Source organism: Martes martes, assembly GCF_963455335.1.
Source record: "Martes martes genome assembly, chromosome: 16".
Taxonomy (NCBI): domain Eukaryota; kingdom Metazoa; phylum Chordata; class Mammalia; order Carnivora; family Mustelidae; genus Martes; species Martes martes.
The window spans coordinates 64,095,224-64,103,360 of NC_137904.1; the positions used below are offsets into that span (position 1 = coordinate 64,095,224).

The following is an 8,137-nucleotide window of genomic DNA, read 5'->3' on the forward strand; positions in this document are numbered from 1 at the left end:
CGCGGGGGGCGCCGCGGGGGCGCAGCTGCAGGCAGGGTCTGGGGACGGGATCTCGCGGGCGCGTCTGGGGGACGGAGGTGGGCGGCGGGAGCGCTGCGGGGAGGGGCAGACAGGGACCCCCGTCTGCGGCTTCCCCCTTTCCCTCCTCCCTCCCCCACTACGCAGGCCACTCCCGCCCCCGCCCCCGCCCCCGCCCCCGCCCCCGCCCCCGCCGCCACCGCCGCCACCCAGCGCCGCCGCTGGAAAGTTTGCGCTCGGCGGGCGCGGGCGCGGAGGGCAGCAGGGAGCCGGGGGCCGGAGCGGGAGCCGGAGCCGCGTACGGTGAGCACCTGGCCAGCCCAAGGGGACGTCCCCACCGGGCCGCCGGTCGGGGGACAGACGGGCGGGCGCGGCCAGGGCCCGCCGCATTGGCAGCACGGGAACAGCGGGCAGGGACCCCTGGTCGTGCGCTAGGAGGTCTTGGGGCCTGGGGTGTCGCAGGCCTCACCCCTGTCGGACCCCTCTGTTCCCATCCCCAGATGCGCCCTTCCCGCTCAGACAGTAAACCGGTCCCGCACCCTCCGGCGCTGGGGGGGCGCAGCTCAGCGCTTCCCCTGCCCCCCCCCTCCCTGGGGAAGGCGGCGGGAGCACCCGGCACTCTGTCCTGCTGCCGGCCACTCCTCGTCGGGCACCGCCCCATGGGCTCTCCCCAAGGGGCCCACGTGCCGCACCGCGGGGACACCCCAGAGGCCTGGCGCTGTGGGTGGCCCTGCTTGTCCCCTGTGGAGGGCCCGGCTCCCCAGGACTCCCCAGCGGCATCCCCTCTGCCTGGGTGTCCCTGGGAGGGGGCGTGTGGCCCTGGCACCCCACCTGGTCTGCTCTTCTGTGGGGCCCACACTTGTCACTTTGACCTGCAGGGAGGGTGGGTCACTGCCCTCCCTGTTCTCACCTCTCAGCGGCCTCCAACGCCCCCACCCTGAACCGACGACTGGCCCCCTGACGTCTGGGCCCTCGCATCTTCGAGGACCGGCCCTGGCTGTGTCTGGGTCCTTCCGAGCCGGGGTGGGGGCGTTGGGGGGGACTGACGCTGGTGGGGAGTTGCACCCTGGCGGGCATCCGGGTCAGCCCCGCCCCAGGGGGGTGGGGAGGAAGCAGGAGTCCGTCTCTGTCAACAGCCTTTGGCCCCTGAGCCTACCCCAGGGGCCGTGACCTTCCGGCTAGTTGCTCTGGTTTTACAAAAACAGCCCCCCCCACCCCCCAGCGCAGACCCTTCTGAGGCTTGGAATCTTCCGCCCCACCCATTCGGATCGTGAGGCAAGCGGGGGGGGGGGGGGTACCGGAGCACCCGTGCCTGTCTGATGGGCCACCCACCCGTTCTGGGGGCCCTCCTCCAGCTCCGGTCCGGGAGTCCCTCACCTACCCCGGTGGGAATTGCCGGGATGCCAGCGGGGCCCTGAGCGCCCAGGAGTGCTGTGTTTTGTGGGGCTTGGGGCCAGCAGCCCCCGACCCGCGCCCCCGTGGGAGGTGGGCGGTGTGAAGCCCTGGGGGCGCGGTGGAGGGGCTGGGAGAGAGCGGACCGACTGGCTGTGCGCTGGCGACCCCAGACTCTCCACGTGAAGCCCTGCCGCGCCCAGCCCTGAGCTCATATTTGTGCTGGGACCGTCCAGGACCTGGGAGGGAGCAGGGCCGCTGGGTCCATGAAGGGCGGAGGCTCGTCCCGCAAGGCCGTGGCCCCCGCACGGGCTCCGCCAAGGGTAATAAGGTGAACACCCGGGCAGACAGGGGAGCCCCTGGGAACGGGGTCGCCGGCGCCGCCGGGCCTGTGCCTCTGACCACCTTAGCACCTGGGTTTCAAGCTCATTCATTCAGCACAGGGTCCCCCCTGCCCCTGTCAGGGGCCCACGGGAAGGAGGGGCCTGGAGACCACGGTCCCCCCTTCTCTTCTGGTGGCAGAGTTCTTGACGCCTCATGACAAGGAAGCAGGGACCCCCGCTAGACCAGCGGGGGAAACTGAGGCTCTGAAAAGGGAAACTGTGCACCCTCCGTCCCAGATCCAGAAACGGGCCGGCCTCACATCCGGGCACCCCTGGCAGGGGCCTGAGGGCTCAGCCTGGCACAGCTGGGAGTTGGCAGGCCGGGCTCCTGCTTCACCAACAGCTTCGCTGAGGGACAGCCCTGTGGTCCTGGAGCTGCTTTGCTGTCGGCCCCCAGCCCCAGCTGCAGGGCGTCTGGGCGGGGAACATCTGTCCCTCCTCCCCCTGTTCCCAGCCAGCCCTTGCCACGGACCCCTTCTCTCACCCGCAGTCTCTAGCCTCTCGGGCCGCCCTGCACCCCCGAGCCTGCCTGCCCGGCTCTCCTCTCCCTCCAGCCATTGGGCACAGCCTGCAAGAGGCTGGTTCTGGGCTGTTCCTTCCCTCCCAGCTTGGTGGTCTGGCTGGGCAAGGGTCAGGGCAGCAGACAGGGCTGCCGGATCGGAATCAGGAGATGAATCCCCTCGGGTGCCCCCGGAGCTGGAGGGGGCCGAACCTGCCCTCAGTCTCCACCTGCGGCCCCTGTCCTGCGGGAAGCGGTGTGTGCACTGTGGCCTCTGCTCTCCCGAGCCCGCAGCCCGGTGATGCCTCACCTGGCCCAGGGACTGAGGACCAGTGACCACTGGGTGAGGCCTCCACCAGGCCCGGCCTGCACCCACGACTGACGGCCGGGTCGGGAACCCCACAGCAGGCTGGGGTCTAGGCGCCCACCCCAGATCCCCGAGCTCTCTCGCCCTCCGCGGTAGTATCTCAGGGTCCCCTCGGGGGCGAGGGGGGAGTCTCAGGGGAGTCCTGGGTTGAGCTGGCACCCCGTGCGGCCCCCCTTACCCTGGCCACTCGCTGACTTCTGACCCATCCATGTCTTGCTCACTGCTTGCCAGGCCCATCCGCAGACCTGGACGGCTCGCACAAGTCACTCCTACGGGGCCCACAGCCCAGGCACTAAGGGGCCCCTCCCCGTTGCCCCCACGGAATTCAGTCGGAGTCAGAGAAAGCAGGAGAGGAGAACGGACAGGGCGTATCCCGGAGCTCTGCTCAGACTTGGGCCAGGCCCAGCAAGCACCAGCAGGGCAGGGGTCCCATGTCTGGGCCCCAGCCGCCGCACTGACCATCCCGAAGGACTGTGCTGCCAGCCACCTGCGCCACGTGCCCCAGGGGCTGGGCGTGAGCCTTGCGTGGCGCCCAGAGGGCACATAGGGATACCCCAGGGCCTGGGAAGGGGGCCTGTGTGGGACAGGGACCGTCCTGAGCTTGTGCCTGTGCTCCTGGTCCCCTGGGCAGGGCTGGGAGCTGGCCCGGGGCCACCTTGATAACCAGGGCACTGTGATGGATGGCGCTGGCGTCCCGCCCCAGCCTGGCGCGCTCCCTTTCCCAGGGGCTAAGAATAGGTAGGGAGGATGGCAAGGGCTGAAGGGAGGAGGTAGGTCCCAGGGCTGCTGCTCCTTCCAGCAGGAGGATGGAAGCACCGCCGGCGCGCAGGGATGGGGCTCCGGGGCCGTGTGAGCGGGGATGGGGCTCCGGGGCCGTGTGAGCTGCGGGAGAGGCAGCCGTGGGCAGGGCCATGGGAAACCCAGCTCCACCTGGGGGAGACAAGGGACCTCCAGGACCCTGGGCGGCACCTCCCAGCGCACAGCCAGACCCCTGCCCCATCACCGGCAAAGAGCTACTCCTTGGGGTGTCTTCTCCCTCCCGGCTCCTGCCTCCTCCACGGGACCCGAGGCTCCGCAGGGTGGTTCGAGGAAAGCCCCCGGCCCGCTGGCCACGGCAGACCCAGCCGGGCCTTCTCACGTGGGTGTCCGTCCACAGGCCCTGCTGCTCCGACCGGAAGCCCCCACAAGGACCCCTCTGCCCGGCCGTGTGGCCCCAGCCCGATGTGGTGGGTGGCCGCTCACAGGCATGTGCCCCGCCCCGCCGCGCTGCCCCCACCTCCTGCTGCTGCTGCTGCTGCTGGCCTGCCAGGTGAGCGCGGCGGGGCCCCCACCCCCCCTGCTGACGCGGCTCTGTCCCACCTGTCCCTCCCTCTGTCCCCCAGCCACAGGCCCCATCTGCACAGGTGATGGATTTCCTGTTTGAGAAGTGGAAGCTCTACGGTGACCAGTGTCTCTCCAACCTGAGCCTGCTGCCCCCCCCAACGGGTGAGCCCCTGGCCACTCCCCCAAGTCCAGGGCTCGGCCAGGCGGCAGCTATGGAGCTCCCAGCCGGACAGCTGTCCCCCTGTCTCCCATTGATAGGGGACCATGGAGAGGCCAGTCGGGGACGTCCCCGAGACCACACACCAGCATATGAAAGAAATGGTAGAACTGCCTCAGAACTGGGTGCCAGCTGCCCCCACCGCCCCCCCGCTGCTCCCAGGGCCACCGGCTTTGCTCCCGTGGAGCTCCAGGCCCAGTGGGCAGCCGGCGTTGGGGGGAGGCAGCCCACAAAGGTGGCCAGACCACACAAGGCCTAGGCAGGAGAGGGAGACGGGCCCTCCCGGGGGGGGGCTCAAGCAGGGACGGGCACCCCCCTCCGTACAAGCCCCGAGGGCCACTTAGGGTCGCAACAGGAGGTTAGGGTGGGAGCAGCTTGCCAGCAGGCCAAGGGCCACTGTCCGACCGTGGGAGGGGGCCCGTGCTGGGCAGAGGGAAGGACAGGGTTTGAGCCGTGGAGCTTACCCTGGACCCTGGAAGGAAGCCCATAGACAGGGGTGCCACCCCAGAGAAGGAGGAGCAGCTCCAGGTGGGTTTGGGGTGCATTGGAGACGTGAGGTGCGCGAGGGGAGGCGGTTGCCGGGGACCCAGGGAGATCTGGGGGGAGGCTGCATGCTGGGGGGCAGAGGGTGGGGTATGGGGGCTTCCGGGAGGAGCCCAGCCCTGCTGAGGGGCACGCCCCGTCCTGCCTCGCCCTGCAGAGCTGGTCTGTAATAGAACCTTTGACAAGTACGCCTGCTGGCCGGACACCCCTGCCAACACCACGGCCAACACGTCCTGCCCCTGGTACTTGCCCTGGCACCCCAAAGGTGACCACAGAGAGGCAGTGGGGGGTGGCGGAGGGGGCCCAGGCTAGGGCTCAGGTGCTGATCGGAGCCTGGGCCCCCAGTGCAGGACCGCCTCGTCTTCAAGAAGTGCGGGCCCGATGGGCAGTGGGTGCGCGGGCCCCGGGGACAGTCCTGGCGCAACGCGTCTCAGTGCCAGATGGATGAGCACGAGCTCGAGGGCCAGGTGAGCCCACGGCAGGTGCGGCAGGAGCCGGGCCGGGGGGACGGGCGCAGTGGCTCTCCGGCCCTGACCAGCCACTGCCCTTCGTAGAAGGAGGCAGCCGAGATGTACAGTGGCCTTCAGGTGATGTACACAGTGGGGTACTCTCTGTCCCTGGGGGCACTGCTGCTGGCCCTGGCTCTCCTGCTGGGCCTCAGGTATGCCCACCCCCCCCCACCGCTCGGCCCCCCGCCCGCGGGCAGGGCAGCAGGCGGGCCCTGACCCCCTGTCCCCGCAGCCAGCTCCACTGCACCCGGAACTACATCCACGCAAACCTGTTTGCGTCCTTCGTGCTCAAGGCCAGTTCCGTGCTGGTCATCGATGCGCTGCTCAAGACACGGTACAGCCAGAAGATCGAGGACGACCTCCGCGTGAGCGTCTGGCTGAGTGACGGGGTGAGCACCCACGCCCGGCCCCCGGGCGCCCAGCCCCAGGGCGGCGGGGGGTGTGTGACCTGAGCTCACGGGGCCCCTGCGGCCAGGCGGTGGCCGGCTGCCGGGTGGCCGCGGTGTTCATGCAGTACGGCGTGGTGGCCAACTACAGCTGGCTGCTGGTGGAGGGCGTGTACCTGCACAGCCTGCTGGGCCTCGCCGCCCTCCCGGACAGGAGCTTCTTCGCCCTCTACCTGGGCATCGGCTGGGGTGAGTAGGCCGGCACGGTGGGGGGCAGGCTGGCCGGGGCCCCCGGACCACAGCTGCCCCCTCCCCGCAGGCGCCCCTATGCTCTTCGTCATCCCCTGGGCCGTGGTCAAGTGCCTGTTTGAGAACATCCAGTGAGTATGAGCCGACCAGCACTTGGACCCGAGGCAGCCTGGGGCTCACCCCTTCTGGGCGCGGTGCCCTGGGCTGGGTCTGTGGGGAGTACCCGGGCAGCACTGGGGCATGGTGGGGGGCACCTGTAGCCAGAGGTGGTGGTGGGCGGGAAAGCAAGACTGCCCCAGGATAGGGGTCCTTTAGGACCATCTCCCCTCCTACCCCAAGCGCTGATTGGATCCCCATGACGTCAGGGGGTGGGGGGCTGGCGGGGTGTGAGCTGGCCCCACCCGCAGGTGCTGGACCCGCAACGACAACATGGCCTTCTGGTGGATCCTGCGCTTCCCTGTGTTCCTGGCGATCCTGGTGAGGACACGCACGTGCGGCACCTGCTGGCCCCACACAGAGGGGCAGAGAGGCCGGGGGGTCTGCCCGCCCCAACCCTGCCCCCGGCCCCCCCTTGCTGGTTCGCCTGACATCCTGCCTGGGCAGACAGGGAGCCAGGCCCTGGCACTCAGGCGGGACCCGGGCCTCGGGCTCCGCCGCCCGTCCCCAGCTGGGGGCCCAGCAGCCCCAGGGCCACGGGGGCCAGGAGGGCTTCAGGGCGGTCCGGGCTTGTCCTGAGCCGCGCCCTCCGCACACAGATCAACTTCCTCATCTTCATCCGCATCCTCCTCATCCTCACGGCCAAACTGCGAGCCCGCCAGATGCGCTGCACAGACTACAAGTTCCGGTGGGTGCGGGCGGCCAGCAGAGCCCGAGACCCCCCACCGCAGGGGCCAGGAGGGGCGGGGCCACGCCCAGCGGCTCAGACTCCCACCCACAGGCTGGCGAAGTCCACGCTGACCCTCATCCCCCTGCTGGGGGTCCATGAAGTGGTGTTTGCCTTCGTGACCGACGAGCACGCCCAGGGGACCCTGCGCTCTGCCAAGCTCTTCTTCGACCTCTTCCTCAGCTCCTTCCAGGTGCCGCCCTGACCCCTATAACCACCTGGGCCCCCCTGGCCTGGGTGCTGCCCTGACTGGCCCCTCTCTCCAGGGTCTGCTGGTGGCTGTTCTGTACTGTTTCCTCAATAAGGAGGTAGGTGGGGACGTCTGGTCCCAGCGTGCAGCCAGGGACAGCGGCGCCAAGGCTCCCTGGCCTCCCCCATGCCGCTGGGGGGAGGGGGGAGTGTGGCTCTCCATGTCCGACTGCGCTTACTGGTCACAGTCACCAGGATGCTGGGTGCTGGACCCCGAGACGGCCTTCGGCTGGTCCTCGGGGAGCACACGGTGAAGGGGGCGCCCAGACAAGGAAGAGCCCAGTGTTCTGGCTGGAGCCTGCCTTGCTCTGCTCCCGGGCACGCCCGTAGTTCTTCAAGGCTGGGAGGCTGGGACTATGGGACCGGCCCGACCTGCCCTGCCCCCACCCCAGGTGCAGTCGGAGCTGCAGCGGCGCTGGAACCGCTGGCGTGCGGGTCGCTCGCTGCAGGAGGAACGCCACACCAGCAGGCTCGGACCCCCAGGCCGGCCCACTGGCGACCTCCCCAGCGAGAAGCCACTGCTCTCCAGGTGCGGGGGCAGCAGCAATGGGACTGGCCGGGACCCCTCTGCAGACCCCTGCCTGGTCAGCAGCCTCCCCGGGCTGGCCGAGAGCCCCTTCTAAAGCTCCAGGAGTTCCCAGGAGGCCCAGCTGGGGCTGGACTCAGGGCCTGAGAGAGGGCACTGCTGGACCACGCAGAGCCAGATGCCCGGCTGCGGCCGGACCGTCCACAGTGGGGTGGTCCGAGGGCTGGGGGCTCCCTGCACGCCTGCTCCGTGCTGCGGTGGGGACACGCTGTGAGGAGCCCCGCGGGCGGGCCGAGCTCGAGGAAACGTGTATTCTCCGACAATAAAGCGTCCAAGCCGGGCTTGCCTGGCACACCCGGGAGAGCTGGGCTGAGGGAGAGATGCACACCGGGCCAGGGCCTCCCCATCGGAAGGGAGCAGCCTCGCTTGGGGCCGAGAGCTAGTGTGCTCCCTCCGGGAGTCCCCACTTTACAGATGAACTGGAGCTGGAACCCCCGAGAGGGTCCCCAACACGACTCATGGCTGGCAGTGCGCCCCCCACGCCCCCACCCCCGCTGGAGCGGTTTCCTGCCGCCCTCCCTTGCTGGTTTAAG

General features: G+C 69.9%; 1 protein-coding gene across 1 annotated transcript; it reads left to right on the plus strand.

Annotated features, from left to right (window-relative positions):
• Positions 1–7,905, plus strand: GCGR (glucagon receptor). Its single transcript, XM_080825499.1, has 14 exons — positions 1–321; positions 3,816–3,968; positions 4,042–4,144; positions 4,900–5,007; positions 5,088–5,209; positions 5,297–5,403; positions 5,484–5,640; positions 5,727–5,886; positions 5,957–6,017; positions 6,294–6,363; positions 6,642–6,730; positions 6,824–6,962; positions 7,036–7,077; positions 7,411–7,905. Exons 2-14 carry the CDS (start codon positions 3,906–3,908, stop codon positions 7,639–7,641), a joined length of 1,452 nt encoding a protein of 483 aa, XP_080681625.1. The 5' UTR covers positions 1–321; positions 3,816–3,905; the 3' UTR covers positions 7,642–7,905.
• The last annotated feature ends 232 nt before the right edge of the window (positions 7,906–8,137 follow it).